Source organism: Physeter macrocephalus, unplaced genomic scaffold, assembly GCF_002837175.3.
Source record: "Physeter macrocephalus isolate SW-GA unplaced genomic scaffold, ASM283717v5 random_416, whole genome shotgun sequence".
NCBI classification, from domain to species: domain Eukaryota; kingdom Metazoa; phylum Chordata; class Mammalia; order Artiodactyla; family Physeteridae; genus Physeter; species Physeter macrocephalus.
Window position 1 is genome coordinate 1 of NW_021145702.1, and position 15,400 is coordinate 15,400.

The window sequence follows — 15,400 nt, forward strand, 5'->3', positions numbered from 1 at the left end:
AACGTGAAAATGTTACAGATGAGGTTGTAAACCACCCCTAAATGGAGTATTTGCCACAATTTCCTTAAGTTTGATCCACGCCATGGGTCGGAGAGCAGAGAAACCCACACTCCCGGCGCTTTTTTCCCGTGGGGTCAGGTGCGGCCCGCGGTTCTCCGGGAGGGAGGAACCAGCGATGGAGCCGGAACCACACCCCCTCTCCCGGCTCCGTGCCCCTCATCCCAGCCCGCAGCCCCTTCGGGCTCCGGCCCGGCCCCACCCAGCGGCCAGCGACCAGCCCCCGAGCGGAGACCGACAGCCGGCTCCTCACCGAGCAGCCGGCGCTTCCGCACCACCGCCCCTGCCAACGGTCGTTGCGCACGCCCTCATCAATCCGTCGCGTGTGCCCACGACTGACAGGCCCAACCCCCACGGCTCAGGTTAAGGGTCAGACAAGAAAAGCCCGGATGACCTTGTTCTTTGAACCAACGCATGGGGAAGCAAGGGCCCCACGCACGGAGGGGACAGGGGACTCAGGCCTCCCACAACGGCCATGGGAGTGCAGCCCGGGCAGGGGTGCGGAGGCCAGATCGCTGAAAGAAAATCGGCTGGAGGGATGGGGATCTCACTTCTAACAGAAGTCAGCAGCGAGAATGGGAGCCCTTTCCAAGCCCAGGAAGGTTCCCATTCTCGAGCCAACAGGGAGAGAAACGACTGGACGCAACCCAGTACCCAGTTTAGTGTACCAACTTCCAAGTGATATCTAATAAAAGTGCCAGAGGGGTATCCAACTGTCTCAATTCATCAAGGATGCTGGGGGACATAACAGAACTGCTAGGTTCCACAGGAGACTGAGGGGCAGGAAACCCCAACACCAAGCATCTTCATTTCATTAGGGAGAAGAAAGCTGGATATTCCAAGATGACACAAAGGGAAACAGAAATGGGCTTTGGTGGCTAATTTTTAGGGTATTATAAACCCATCTCAGTGCACAGCAAGGGAGAAGGGGATGACATCATTTACTCGAGGCTTCATTTACTGTGGGCAGACTACTGGGGCGAACAGTAATCGTCACCAGAATAAAAAATCCATTGGCTTCCCTGGTGGCGCAGTGGTTGGGAGTCCGCCTGTCAGTGCAGGGGACACGGCTCGTGCCCCGGTCCGGGAGGATCCCGCGTGCTGCGGAGCGGCTGGGCCCGTGGGCCATGGCTGCTGGGCCTGCGGGCCATGGCTGCTGGGCCTGCGCGTCCGGGGCCTGTGCTCCGCAACGGGAGGGGCCACGGTGGTGAGAGGCCCGCGTACCGCAAAAAAAAAAAAAAAAAAAAAAAAAAATCCAGGAACTCAGGGCAGCCTGTGGCAGGTCTTCATGGCCACACCAAACTCAATGACAGCGTGTTCCTCTCCGTCCTCTGGAATCCATCAGACATACTCCATTATGTGCCCCCCTCCCGACCCCTACTTTGCAGCTCCACAGGTTTTACAGAAATTTCTCACCACCTGTATAAAAAGAAAAATAATTCAGCCTCTTAACGTAACCCTTTTTTTTTTTTTTCTCATTAAAAGAAGGAATTTCCTCATCCGGTTTTTAGATGGAACACTAGCAAGTCTTCAGTGTCAAAGGTGTTCTCCTGAGGGATTGCACTGGTGCTGTGGTGCAGGGTCACTGAGGCAGCATCAGTTGGTGTCCATGCTGCAAGTTTCATCATCCCCCATGCCCTGCTGTAAGCTGCCTGGTCTCGTCCCTCCATCAAAGGATCCAGGAAAACTGAGTGAAGTCGTCTTATACAACTCATCATCTCGACGCTGGTAAAACAGCACATAAGCTGCTTTCGTCTAAAACACAAGAGGGGCAACGTCCATTCACTGGTTGGAAAATCACCCATTCCCCCACAGCTTTTCTCTCTGTTCAAAACACACCACTCTCAGGGATCCGCCGTCTTGCCCTGTGCAACCACACACTGAAGTGACTGTGAAAACCTTTCTACCTGAGGCTGGCTCATGCTGACCCTCCCCAGGGAGTGGGGAAAGGCAGGGGCCTTGTGACAGATCCCGAGGAGAATTGAGCATCTCATTTAGGAAGGGTCCCAGAAGGAATGGCAGCCAACTCTTTCTCCACCACACCTTGCTTCCACTGTCCCAGAAGGATGACTAAATAACCAACTAGCCCGGAAGACTCTTCCCAGCTCTAATCCCTAAAGGTAAGAGTAGGAACCAGGTTTTAGGGCCTACTCACCACTATTTGATCCTCGGAGGCCAGGGACACACTGCTATCATCAAAGTAATACCATTTCCCGTTCAGTTTGTTCTTCGCGTACGCAGTGTCTGCCAAAGCAAGAGAATACTCTAGCCAGTCACCGAGAGAGCTAATCTGGCTAGCTCATTACAGTGGCACTCAACAGCAACACAATTCCAAAACATGAAACAAACAAGAGTCTGAAATTAAAAGTAATTTATAGGTTGTGTCCTAACAACCAAAAGATAACTCATCCTTTAAAAAAATACCTGTTCCTAGGGAGGGTGGGAGGCAGGGAGGCGCAAGAGGGAAGAGATATGGGGATATATGTATATGTATAGCTGATTCAATTTGTTATAAAGCAGAAACTAACACACCATTGTAAAGCAATTATACTCCAACAAAGATGTTTAAAAAAAAAAAATCTGTTCCTTCTCAAAAAGGCACTAAAAGGGTAAAAATGGAGCTGCTGGGGACCAAGGCTTTAAACTATAATTTTGGAAAACTAATCCCAAAAATAGAGGAATCCAGTGTCAACTTCAGGATGGCTTGAGCAATAACCCAGAGTCAGGGGACCCTTAAAAGGAGCTGATACTTTAAGATTTAAACAAAACAACAGTTCTCAAAAACATGCCAAGTCAAACTCCCCCACTTCATCCAGGCAGACGGTTGGCTACTACTGCCTCTCACTGCCTCTGGAGTCTGTGGGGTAATCCCAGAGAGGGACACATTGGGTGTTTGGGTCTGCAAAGCTGGGATGTGAACAAGAAAACTTAAATATATCTGCCTTTGAAACTGTGAGTCAAGAATCTGTGGCTGGATAACAATTCCTCACACTGGGCCAAGCATTTCCCCACACCGGGCAAGCATTTCCCACAGCCAACACTTCCGGTTTCGATTTTACACGATTTCGAAGCAGGATGTGTTTACAACAGGAATCCCAGCAGCAATACCCAATTCCTGCTCCACCCAGACTCTCAGAAACAAAAGCATCTGATGGAGATCTGGTTTCCAGTCTCAACCTGTTGTGTGGCTTTGGCAAGCTGGTTTTTTTTTTTTTTTCTTAAGCTGTTTAACCATTACTCACTGCAGTGCCTACTGCACCAAGTGGTGGTGGAGGACATGGGACAAAGTGACAGAGAAGGTGCCAATGGCGTGTCCCCGCTGTCCATGCTTGGCATAACAACAGCAATGGTGGCTCTCAATCTTGGTGTTCCAACTGTGGACCCAATGTGGACCTGCACATAACCAGCCTAACCTGGATGAGGAAACTGAAGCCTAACCTGGATGAGGAAACTCAAGCATAAAGAGGCTAAGTAACCTGCCCTAGCACTGTTTATATGCTAAAATGGAAGTTAAAAATGAATACATGTGTCCAGTATGCATGAATATAGATAGTGAAATTACTTTGGGGAGAAAAAAGTTAAAGAAGAGTAAGTGCTGCAGGATACGATATGATCAGAGATTGCTAATAGCCACTCCAGTAGAGCCCCAATTTTCAAACAGGCACAACTTTTATTTCCCATCCTCTCCTACAGCTAGATGGTAGCCCTGTGACCAAGTGATAGCCAATGAGATGTATGTAGAGGAGCTGAGGGGGACTTCTGGGAGATCTGCTTAAAAGGGAAGGTCATGCCCTTTTTTCCTCTTCTTCTAATGGCCTGGAATGTAGACCTGAGGGCTGGAGACTGAGCAGCCATCTAAAGGCAAGAGGTGATATGGTAAGAATGGAGAGGCAGGAGAACAGACTGTGGGGCCAACAGAAAAGCTTACCAGTATAGAAGAGAAGACTGGGGGCTAGGGCAGTTCCATAATCCACTGTGAGTGTAAATGGAACTGACACCTCCCATGGTGTCATCTCTTGGGGTCCTGACACTGGGTGTAAGTGGCAGTTATCATGGTGCAGATGCAATAGAAGAGAGATGAGGAAACCCAGCTCCTCACTTCAACATCACTAACACCTTTCCGTAAACAAGTAACAAAATAAACTAGTAAAAATATAAAAGTGAAGGTAAACCTACACATTATAGAAATTTTGGAAAATAAAGTAGAACAAAGAAAAAATAGTAAAATTAACATTTTGGCCTCTCTCCTCCTAGGCTTTCCTCCCTCCTATCATAGTTTCTCTGTCTTTTGTTTCAATGTAGTTGTGATACTACTTTCTATAATGATGCAATTTTGTGTAGCTGTTTGCCCTTAACATACCATGGGTATTTCCCCATGTTATTATTAATTTTATTTTGCAATGACTCTGTACTCTTTCGTGAAATTGATGGACAGAAGTGCCAACTGTTGATCACCAATGCTATTATTAATTTTCCACTATTATAAATAATACTAATTTTTCACTATTATAAGTAGGTGAATATCTTTGCACATGAAGCTTTTCCCCAAAGTCAAGTAATTTCCTTAGGTTTCCCAGAGGTGGATTATTGGATTAAAGAATATGAACCACCATCCTACCAAAAAAATCGAGGGGCAGCAATATGGAAAAAGCCTGCAACCTGAGGCCCGTGGAGCTGTGTAAGTTAAGTGCTTAGGGCAATGCCTGGCACACAGGGAGAGGCTGGTGAAAGATGACCGGCCGTGGGCATTTCAACATCTCAGAAGGAAGCAGATGCCAGTACTTACAGTGGCCAACCCCCATGGCTCCATAATGATTGGACACGGCAATGAGGTCGTACACATAAGGCCTTGCTGACAGGTCACAGACAAACTCAGACATGTTCAGAGCTCTGAGCACAGAAAACAAAAATAACCCTTCAATACATTAAACTCAGAGAAAGAAGTCAGAGCAACCCAGCAATCCCTTTCATGCAACAGGCTATAACACAGGGAGGCCCTCAGAAAGTAAGTACAGAAGGAAGGAATGAACAGTCCAGACAGAAGGGGCCCTGGGGTCTTGTTCTGACCACTGACATGTTCAGACTGGAAAAGAGAAGCCCTACGCGAGACCAAATGTCAAAGAAGGGCTCTGGGCACAGACACGAGGGCTGCAGCAACTGTGTAAAAATGGCTGTTACTATCAGAATTACAATTAGTGCCATAAAAATTTAAGCTAAATACCAAAACAGGCCCCCCAAAGTTTTTTTCCCTAATGTTTTATTTTGAAAATTTCAAACATACAGAAAAAAAGAATTTTACAACAAACATATAAATACCCACCACCTAGGTCCTCCCATTGACATGTCTATACTTCATGTAACTATCTACCCATCCCCCATCCCCCAAAAAGCATTTTAAAATCTGCATATTGTGGAGGGACTCCTACCTTGCTGACTGACTTGCCTGTGTCACTTATACTCTGTACCCTGGGACCTAAGAGGACACTAGTAGTCAGCCAGTCCCAGTCCCTGCCCCAGGGACAGAACTGTGGTGGATCTGCACCCCCAAAAATCCAACTCTCCCCAGCAGATTACTCTCTGGTTCCTTGTGCCCCTGCATTAACAAGGTACAGCATGTCCTTGTGCTGCCCTACTGAGCCTGGGCTCCCTGGGACCAATGACGGATGGGAAGACCAGTTCAGTTAGGCTGCATAAGGGACTCGAGAGAGGAAGTGCTTCTACTGGAGAGTCCTTTCCCTACAGACACGGAAGGGAAGTGAGCCAAAGTCTAACTTCTCAGAGCCTAGCAACACAAACACCTTAACACAGAAAAGTCTTTGGCAGCAAAACACTGCCAATCAGTGCCCAGATTGTCTGCCTGTTTTTTAATTTTCCCAAAAATAACACTGCAGCCCAGGGACCCACCTGACTGGGAATTCCACAACTGTATCAAGCTTGTCCCTCCAGTATCTATTGTAGGAGAAACGTTTGAGGTGGACCACCAGAATCTTCGGCAAGGACCACAGGTCAAACTTCTTTGTGGCCTGTTGATGCTTCTTACAGTTGGGACAGTACCTGAAAAGAGAAACCTCCACTTAGTGGGGAGGCAGGGGGCCAGTGCCGCCTGGGCTGTCAAGCATGGAGGCAATCCCATAACATCCTTTCTTGTACTCAGCATGACTGCTTCAGGACAGAGAGGTCTCTAAGCCACCTTCCGAAAGAGGGTGATGGCTTTCCTAGTCTGGAAAACACAATTCACACAGAAAAACCTGTGTTGTAGGGTCAGCCATGTAAAAAAGTGACACGCCCAAATACAAAGGGTTTTTGGGTACAGAGATGGCCCCAGCAGATCTCAGAGTCCCAGGGTACCTGGGTGCCCCTGCCCAGAGGTGGGAGCTGCATACCAGGGGTCATGCTCCCCAAGGGTCTCCATGGTAGTGAAGAGCTCGATGCAGTCTCTCAGGGCCACTGCTGTCTTCTTTTTCTTCTGAGGCTGCAACATGCTGACGTGCTTCTCGTAGGTCTGTGAGGAACAAAGTGCTGAGGTCTGCTGAGGAAACAAAATCTTACCAGGCTCAGCCACAACCTCACGAGCTCTCACGCCTGGAATATAATGTACTTTCTGGAGCCTCTGAACATGTAATGACAAAATCTTTAAGCGCTTTTCATTCTCGGTCTAAAACATACCTTGCTAAACTGCTGGGGAACTGGTGAGAGAGACCCACCCGAAGCAGAAACCAGCACATACCCCTGACCAAGAATGCCGAGTGACCTACCTCAGATTCCTGCTCATCGTAATAACGGCTCCGGGTCTCACTATCCCAATCGATGGCTAGTGTGGATCGAGCTGTGGAGGAGGACCAAAGTGTCACTTACTACTGAATGGCCAGCAACAGTAGAGGCTCCTCAGGTGACAAGAGTGAGAAGGACCACACTCAGGCTACGCCATCAACACCTGCTCACCCATCAACAGCCACTGCCAAGAGTGATGCTCTGCCTTGAGCCAGCCAACTCTGAATCCCTGGGCCCCCAAATCCTCTGGCAAAGATTTCCTCAATGCTACAGACACACTTTAAAGGCACTAACTACATAGAATTCTGAAAGGGCACAGGTCAAGATGGAGTAACAGTGGCCAGATTTCTCCTCTTGCCTTAAACCACAAGAAAACCTGACAAAATAGAGGAAACAACTGTTTTCAGACACTGAATATTAGGCAGAGCAAGAGTGAGATCCCTGAGAGAAGGCAAAAAATAAGGTGATGCCTACATGGCCCCAGCTTATCGCCTGGAGGCATTTTCCAGGCCATAGCATTGTGGGGGCAGGGGAGGAGAACAAAAGACTGAGTTGAGGAGTCAAAGACCGGTATTCTAGAATGGGGCTAGGGACTTCCCCGGGTGTCGCAGTGGTTAAGAATCCGCCTGCCAATGCAGGGGACACGGGTTCGAGCCCTGGTCCAGGAAGATCCCACATGCTGTGGAGCTACTAAGACTGTGCGCCACAACTACTAAGCCTGCGCTCCAGCGCCTGTGAGCCACAACTACTGAGCCCTCGTGCCACAACTACTGGAGCCCATGCTCTGCAACAAGAGAAGCCACCACAATGAGAAGTCCATGCACCACAACGAAGAGTAGCCCCTGTTCGCTGCAACTAGAGAAAGCCTGCGCACAGCAACGAAGACCCAAAGCAGCCAAAAATAAATAAATTCAAATAAATAAATTAAAAAAAAAAAAAAAAAAAAGAAGGGGGCTAGAATTTGCAAGGCATTACACTAAAGACAAGAAGCCGCACGGAGGGAATGGAGCTGCAAAAAGACAAGAGAGATCCAAAACCATCTCAATAAAGCTATTTAAAAAACTCTTTTTAGGTAATTATTAAAAAGGGAAGAAAGCAAGCTAGCAAACTAGAGGACATCTAGCAAATCTCTTCTCCAATGAAGGAAGCAAAAAGACACGAGATGCTTTTGCAGCTCCCCTCCCGACCCAGGGTAGGCATCTTCACTGTCCACATGTTGCTTTTCATGCACAACACACATCCGGTGTGGATGCCCCTTCCCATCTGTACAGCAGTCCCCATTACAGGCTCCAGGTAACAGCCTGTGAAATTCATGACCATCCTCTAGATGGGTCACATTTCATGAGTATTCTCATGGAACAAAAGAAATATGCATTTATTCTCATAAGTTTGGGGAAATGCTGCCACCTAGGAGGGCCACAAGAAGTGTTATCAACCGGAGCAAAAGTCCTAAAGGATGGTGGGAGTGGAGGGAGAGCTCATTTCCTTCTGAAGTCATCAAGGACGGAAGAGAAAAGCCTGACAAGAAGGCCAAGGGAAAGTGCGGAGGGGTGTCATGTCTCTGAAACAGTCTTTAGGGAGCTTTAAGCCAAGGATCACACAAGTGTCTGTTCCTGGAGCCACACTATGAGATGATGAAAGCTCAGTGCAGTCAGTGAGTGCTAAGTGCAAGGATTTTCCAATAGATCCTAAGTCCCCAAAAGCCAGTTTGAAAGGTCAGAGAAAGTGCTTACAGTTGAGTTTAAGCAGTTTCCCATCAGCTGCAAGGGAATTTAGGTCGGCTGTGCCATAGGAGTTCACAAGGCAGAAGGTAAAAAGCCTTTTTGGGCAGGGCCGGCCTTTGAGCTTCTTTTGGGTGGTTTCGCCATGGTCACTTCCCAGCTCATCCTCCCCGCTGTCCTCTGTTTCTGAAAGCTGCTCTCTGCCTTCTTCCTGATGCTCCATTTCTTCTTCGTCTTCTCCTAGCATACAAATGAAAAATAACATGTATGTAATTTGCCACCATTTCAATGCTGCAATTTTTATTTCATACCTAACTGTGGTGCTTCCTTCCAGATTCAGTCCTGTGTGTGTGAAACTACATCCACCCCTTTGCATCTACAAGGCACTTAAATTCATATGTGACACCCCCACAACCTGGTAAGCAAGCAAGTGGGCACAGCTATTCCACGATGACGACGCAGAGGCCCAGAGAGGTTCAAGGAGTCACCAGAAGGTACAAAAGTGAGTCAGCAGTCCTGCCAGCCTAAATTTGGGGCCCTCACCACTTGGCACTTTACTGGGTTTCATCCCACATAGTCTGACTTTTTCAACTTGATCATTAGGCACACAGAGAGAAAAGGACCAAAATTAAACCCATACTCAATACTCAAGAAGACCAGCTAGTAAGAAACAATTTAAAAGTAAAACTTTAGGGTTTCCCTGGTGGCGCAGTGGTTGAGAGTCCGCCTGCTGATGCAGGGGACACAGGTTCGTGCCCTAGTCCGGGAAGATCCCACATGCCGCGGAGCGGCTGGGCCCGTGAGCCATGGCCGCTGAGCCTGTGCATCCGGAGCCTGTGCTCCGCAACGGGAGAGGCCACAGCAGTGAGAGGCCGGCATACCGCAAAAAAAAAAAAAAAGTAAAAAGTAAAACTTTAAATATGATAATGAACACAAATACTAAGTAAAGGTCTTCAGTTCCTCCACAAGAATCATGACTGTCCCTTCAACAAGTATTTACTGCATGTCTCTCAGGTGCAGGCACCACGATGGGCCCCAAGGAACACAGCACACAGGATCCTCCCCTCCTTTTTTCTCTTTATTCATTTGAGATTGCTGAGTTTCAAGAGTTTGAAGAGGGGGAGTTCCCTGGCAGTCCAGTGGTTAGGACTCAGCGCTTTCACTGCCATGGACCTGGCCTCAATCCCTGGTTGGGGAACTAAGATCCTGCAAGCCGCGCAGCCAGGGGGAAAAAAAAAAGTTTTAAGAGGCATTCTAGGGACTTCCCTGGTGGCACAGTGGTTAAGAATCCGCCTGCCAATGCAGCGGACACGGGTTCGATCCCTGGTCCGGGAAGATCCCACATGCCGCGGAGCAACTAAGCCCATGAGCCACAACTACTGAGCCTGTGTGCCACAACTACTGAAGCCCGCGTGCCTAGAGCCCATGCTCCACAACGAGAAGCCACTGCAATGAGAAGTGTGTGCACCGCAACAAAGAGAAACCCCCGCTTGCCGCAACTAGAGAAAGCCTGCATGCAGCAGCAAAGACCCAATGCAGCCAAAAATAAATAAATAAAATTTATATTAAAAAAAGAAATTTAAAGAGGCATTCTAGAGACATATGGTGATGAGTAAATTTCCCAGGTGTTTCCAGAGAACTATTGGTATATGTGGCTGCAATAAAAAAATCCATGATCATGCTCATCATAATTTTTGTTGTTGGGTAGTCAAAGGGGAAAGTTAAGGTATCAAATAAGTAATTTCAACAAAGATGGGGACAACTCCAAAAGGTGATGTAAAAGTAACAGGGGAAGGGAATTCCCTGGCAGTCCAGTGGTCAGGACTTGGTGCTTCCACTGCCGGGGGCCCAGGTTCAATATCTGGTCGGGGAACTAAGATCCCACACGGTGCACGGCACAGCCAAAAAAAAAAAAGTAACGGGGGAAGAAAAGATTCAAAATATGAAGTTTAAATATTTGGGGAAATAGCAATAGAAATGGAAACTGAGGAAAGGAAGATGTATATTCTACCTAAGAATCCTCTTTCAGGGACTTCCCTGGTGGCACAGTGGTTAAGAATCCACCTGCCAATGCAAGGGACACAGGTTTGATCCCTGGTCCGGGAAGATCCCAAACGTCACGGAGCAAATAAGCTCGTGCGCCACAACTACTAAGCCTGCGCTCTAGAGCCCATGCTCCGCAACAAGAGAAGCCACCGCAATGAAAAGCATGCACACTGCAACGAAGAGTAGCACCCGCTCGCTGCAACTAGAGAAAGCCCACGCGCAGCAACGAAGACCCAATGCAGCCAAAAAATAAATTAAATAAATTTTTTTAAAAATCCTCTTTCAAAGACCGTGTCTCAGGAGTTCTCACGAGGAAGGACAAGTTGGGCCCAGGACAGTACAGCACAGTTTCCTGTCAGCCCACATGAACATCACAGCCATGGATGACAGTGTGACATGAGTCCCCATGAGCAGGACTCGGAAACAGCCAGTGTGCATGAGACTGCCAGCCTCAGCTCTCACAGAGGTTCCTTTCTCAATTAGCTCACTTCACTCCTGAAGCAGTGGCACTGCCTCTTTTACACCCAGGTAAGCCTGCTCTGCTCTCAGACTGGCAAGTGAAACATTGCCCTGCCCAAGACACTCAGAGAATCAGCAGGAAACAGCCACCACAGGCCTAACAAGGAGCCATGGCAGTAAAGAGGTTAGAATTATTTCAACATTAAACAGGATTTGAAGTCTACGCACCAAGGCTCACTTATGGAATTCAAAAGAAGGCAGTGAGAACAAGAGACTGAACAAGAGACTGACAGATGTAATGTCTAAGAAACTAGGCTAATTGTAACAATAGCAAATACTGACATGATGCTGTTATTTTTTTTTTTTTTTTTTTTTTGTGGTATGCGGGCCTTCCTCTGCTGTGGCCTCTCCTGTTGCGGAGCACAGGCTCCGGACGCGCAGGCCCAGCGGCCACGGCCCACGGGCCCAGCCGCTCCGCGGCACGTGGGATCCTCCCAGACCGGGGCGCGAACCCGGTTCCCCTGCATCGGCAGGCGGACGCGCAACCACTGCGCCACCAGGGAAGCCCCATGATGCTGTTATTAACTGAGCATCTATTATGTGCCAGATACTCTAACCACACTATCTCATTAAACAGTAACCTCAACTCTGTGAAGCCGTTATCATCATCCCATTTTGCAGATGGGTAAACCAAGGTTAAGAGAGATGAAGTGACTTTTTGAGGTCTGCCCCACACCTCAAGCTGGGAATCACAGTGCCTCAACTTCCAGAGCACTAAGAACCCACAGGTCACCCAAGGTCTGCTCAGAGACTACCACCACAGCTCCAACATGTCTGCTTGTGGGACCTGTGCACAAAATACACTCCTGTTCATCCCTCGTGGGAGGAGAACATGATATTCTGGTCAAGAACAGGAGTACGACTATAATAAATACTCAACCTAAAATACCAACAATTTGGAATATCCCTTCAGGACAGAGCCTTCTGGTCATTATTTTTAATGTCAATTCTCACTTTCCAGGACCAGTCGTGTCTTGCAGAAATCTGGGCATTTGAATTTTCAACTATTCACAAAGCATAGGAACTGGAGGGCATTTCTGGTTTTATAGGAATAAAGCCACCTAGTCAGTCACGCAGACCCCCAAAAGAAGGATGACAGACACAGTGCAGGTCAGACACAGCTCCATGGTCACAGATGAGCTTGTGAGCACTAGGCCACAGAAGGATGGTGAGGGCTCTGGGTTTCTTGCAACAAGTCTATCCTACTGCTTTTCCAACTGCGGCTCGTCACTCCCACATCAGAAGCTGTCCAGAGCCAGCTACCACCTGTGGCTTCCTGGGTAGAAAGAAAGAAAGGCCCAAGAGAACCTGTCTCTGCCTTCTGACTGGCTGGGCAGGACATCTGTCCTCCCCAGGAGCGGCTGCTGGACCATGGTGATGGGTAAGGGCCAAGACAAAAGCTCTACAGACACAAGCCAGGTTGTGAAGGCAGCCAAGTGTACTCAGCAATCCCAACAGGTCAGAATCAAATCCTGACTCTGCTACATGACCTTGGGCAAGTCACTCAGTCCTATTATGCTTAGTCTCCCTGAGGTGAAACCCAGCCTCCACGCCTAAGATTACACGAGGTGTCAAAGTTGGACAATGGGCTCTGGCAGAGTGAAGTGGTGCAGACAGGGCTTCCAGGTCTGCTCTCTAGGCAGAGCTCCCAACCCCGCCTCAGAGCCTCCCTCACCCATGTATACAACACCTTTGGAAGAAGAGGGAGGTCGGGAGTGATTTGGTCAGTCACAGCCCCACAGTGTGGTGTGCGCTCACCTTCACAGCTGCCCCTGGAGCCATTGCAGGCCCGCAGCTCCAAGGGCGAGCTGCCAGACTCATCAGGCAAAGGTTGTTTTATATAGCGGCTTGAAAAGAAGAAAGAAAGAAATTGTTTGTTAGTTGTAGCCTTTACCTATTTTTCTCCACTACTTAGCGCGAAGTAGTTCCTAATTTATATATTCAGCTATTCACAAAGCAATTTATGTAAATAAAAGGGCCTTAAAATTCACGTGATGGCTTAACACTTCAAGAAATTGAGAGGAACCTAAGAGATAAGAAGTTTAACTACCAGGGCACTGAAGACTCTGAGAAAGTCTGTTTCAAATCTTTGATAAACGTTGCGTGGCACCATCATTTAAAAAAATATTTCCCAGTAATGTTAATTATCAGGTTCAGAATGATAGTGGAGTAGTTCAGAAATTACATTCAAATACAAAATGCCATCAAAGCACTATACTCCCTCAAGCAGGTGACTGACAGGTGTGAAGACATGACTAGAAGAGGCTTAGGTGTTCAATGTCATGGTGCTTCAGATGTGCCAGATGTTCTGTCCCAACAGCACCTGCCCTGGCCCTCCCAGGGGCCGACACAACTACATTTCTAACAGAAGTGAGCACACGGGGTCAACACTGGCACTCTGCAGGGGGCAGTCACTCTTAGTGGGCTATCTTATTTTAGATAACAAGCAAATCACATTCCTACCACCAACCTGATACGCTCACAAACAGCCTGGTACAAAGACTCGAGGGTGAGCTTGTGCTTGGGGACAGAAACCAGCAGTGGCTGCCCATATAGCACTGCCCCAGTGGAAGTGCTCGACGGCCTGGATTTCCTTTCCCTGAAGTACACTGGAAGCGTGACACATTCAGAGCCGTCTGTGGAGGTGCTGCAGACCTCGTACCTGTGTCAATCACACAAGAGAGCACCTTCAGCGGCAGGTCCCTGTGAGAGATGGAGATCTGAGCTGCAGCTACATGGTGGCCAGGACTACGGTTACTAGGACAGAGCGCACTTCAGTACAAAAGGTGGATAAACCATTTCCAAGACGATGCTAGAGGATGGGTCAGGAATCCCAAAGAGGGTCAACTGTTAACACAAGGTGAACCTACACAACCCAAGACCTGGGGCTAATGTGATCCTCCTTCCCCCAACCATGGCCTCAAACTGTGGTCCTTCAACTGGGACTCCACACACAGATGACACCTGTCATCCAGACCATCACTTCAGACACAAAGGCACACAGGGGGGCCCAGCCACCAAGTTCACCTTTTGTCACCCATCAAGGAGCTTAACTTTTAGAAAAAGGCATTCTCAATGCCCTGCCCTTTAATAAAACCAAATACTGTACAGTGACGTATACCTAGAATATAAGCCAAAGACTCTTTATTTCAAATGAGGAAGCAAATTTATAAAACTGTTTGCCATCTTTCTTCAAAAACGCTGAAGTAAAAGAATCATATTTAATTTTTTTAAAAAATCAGAGATAACCAAAGAAACTGCTAAATACAAATCAATGATTTTGAAAAATGTGTCTTACTTAGTGAATACATGGGATTGAGGAGATTTATAGATGTTTTATCCTGGAACAGATGTTACCAAAATTGCTGGCAACCGACTGTAGTCTTTCCCTCTTCCTATAGGGGGAGACACAAACTTACTGATTCAATTTTTGAAAACTATACACACACACACACACACACACACACACACACACACACACACACAAAACTCTCCCCACATGCCTGGCAAACAGTCCTGACAATAGTATATGCAAGAGGAGTTCAAAGAAAAACTCACAAAAACGTCCAAGGTATGCTCTAGGGTAAGGACCCTGGGGTCCAGCATAATGGTCAAGAACCAAGCCTTGGAGTGAGGCTGGCCCAGGTTCCAGATCCATCATTGCCACTTTCTGGCTACTGTAACCAGGCCAAGTGCCTTAATTTCGAAGTCTGTTTATCCAGCGGACAATGGGATCACCCACCTTCCAGTGTAGTGGTGAGGATTAAGTAACTCAGTAGCACAGTACATCACATGCTCAAAAAGTATTAGATGCTACAATTCTGTTTTCATAAGACAATTATCAATTCATCATAAAACAATCTGCTTTCCAATTGGCTGGCCCTCAAGCCCTCTGAAGAATCCTCCGTTGGTGGTTTGCCAACCTCCCCACAAGGTGATGTCCCAGGTCTTCTCAGCGCAGGTATGTGCGAACACTAGTTTCCAGGACTGAGGGAGACTGTGTTAAGGTCTTGGTGTAAAAAGTGGACAGTCCCAGTGCTGGGGCCCAGCATGAGCCTTGGCACCCTCCATTAGTAAAGTAAGGAAACACGGCTGCGAGTGGGGAGGCAGCCTATTCAAGTGTGAACAGAACTAGGATCTTGGGTGTGGTTAAGAATTCTTCCTTTGAGTGACCTAGAAGTCATTGGCCCCAAAAATGTAAAGGGAAGGAAATGCCTCCTTTGTGTACTGCATTCCTCAGCCAAAACCAAAAGCCAAAACAAAATCCTATAAACCTTTCTCGGCAG

General features: G+C 47.7%; 1 protein-coding gene across 7 annotated transcripts in view; it reads right to left on the minus strand.

Moving 5' to 3' along the window:
- Positions 1 to 6: 6 nt before the first annotated feature.
- The window catches only part of USP4 (ubiquitin specific peptidase 4), a 51,659-nt gene continuing 36,265 nt past the window's right edge, over positions 7 to 15,400 (minus strand). For 3 of the 7 annotated variants that reach the window (XM_007129868.4, XM_007129867.3, XM_028485487.2), the window contains 9 exons: positions 13,585 to 13,776; positions 12,873 to 12,961; positions 8,562 to 8,789; positions 6,813 to 6,883; positions 6,441 to 6,559; positions 5,962 to 6,111; positions 4,844 to 4,947; positions 2,213 to 2,301; positions 7 to 1,812 (listed from right to left, as the gene is read on the minus strand). In XM_007129868.4, the coding sequence (XP_007129930.1) occupies positions 1,654 to 1,812; positions 2,213 to 2,301; positions 4,844 to 4,947; positions 5,962 to 6,111; positions 6,441 to 6,559; positions 6,813 to 6,883; positions 8,562 to 8,789; positions 12,873 to 12,961; positions 13,585 to 13,776 (1,201 nt within the window). In that variant the 3' untranslated portion in view covers positions 7 to 1,653. Of the gene's footprint in view, positions 1,813 to 2,212; positions 2,302 to 3,985; positions 4,174 to 4,843; positions 4,948 to 5,961; positions 6,112 to 6,440; positions 6,560 to 6,812; positions 6,884 to 8,561; positions 8,790 to 12,804; positions 12,962 to 13,584; positions 13,818 to 14,412; positions 14,510 to 15,400 lie in introns of those variants that run through there. The other 4 variants (XR_003678504.2, XR_003678505.2, XR_008616690.1 and 1 more) reach the window with 4 other exon arrangements.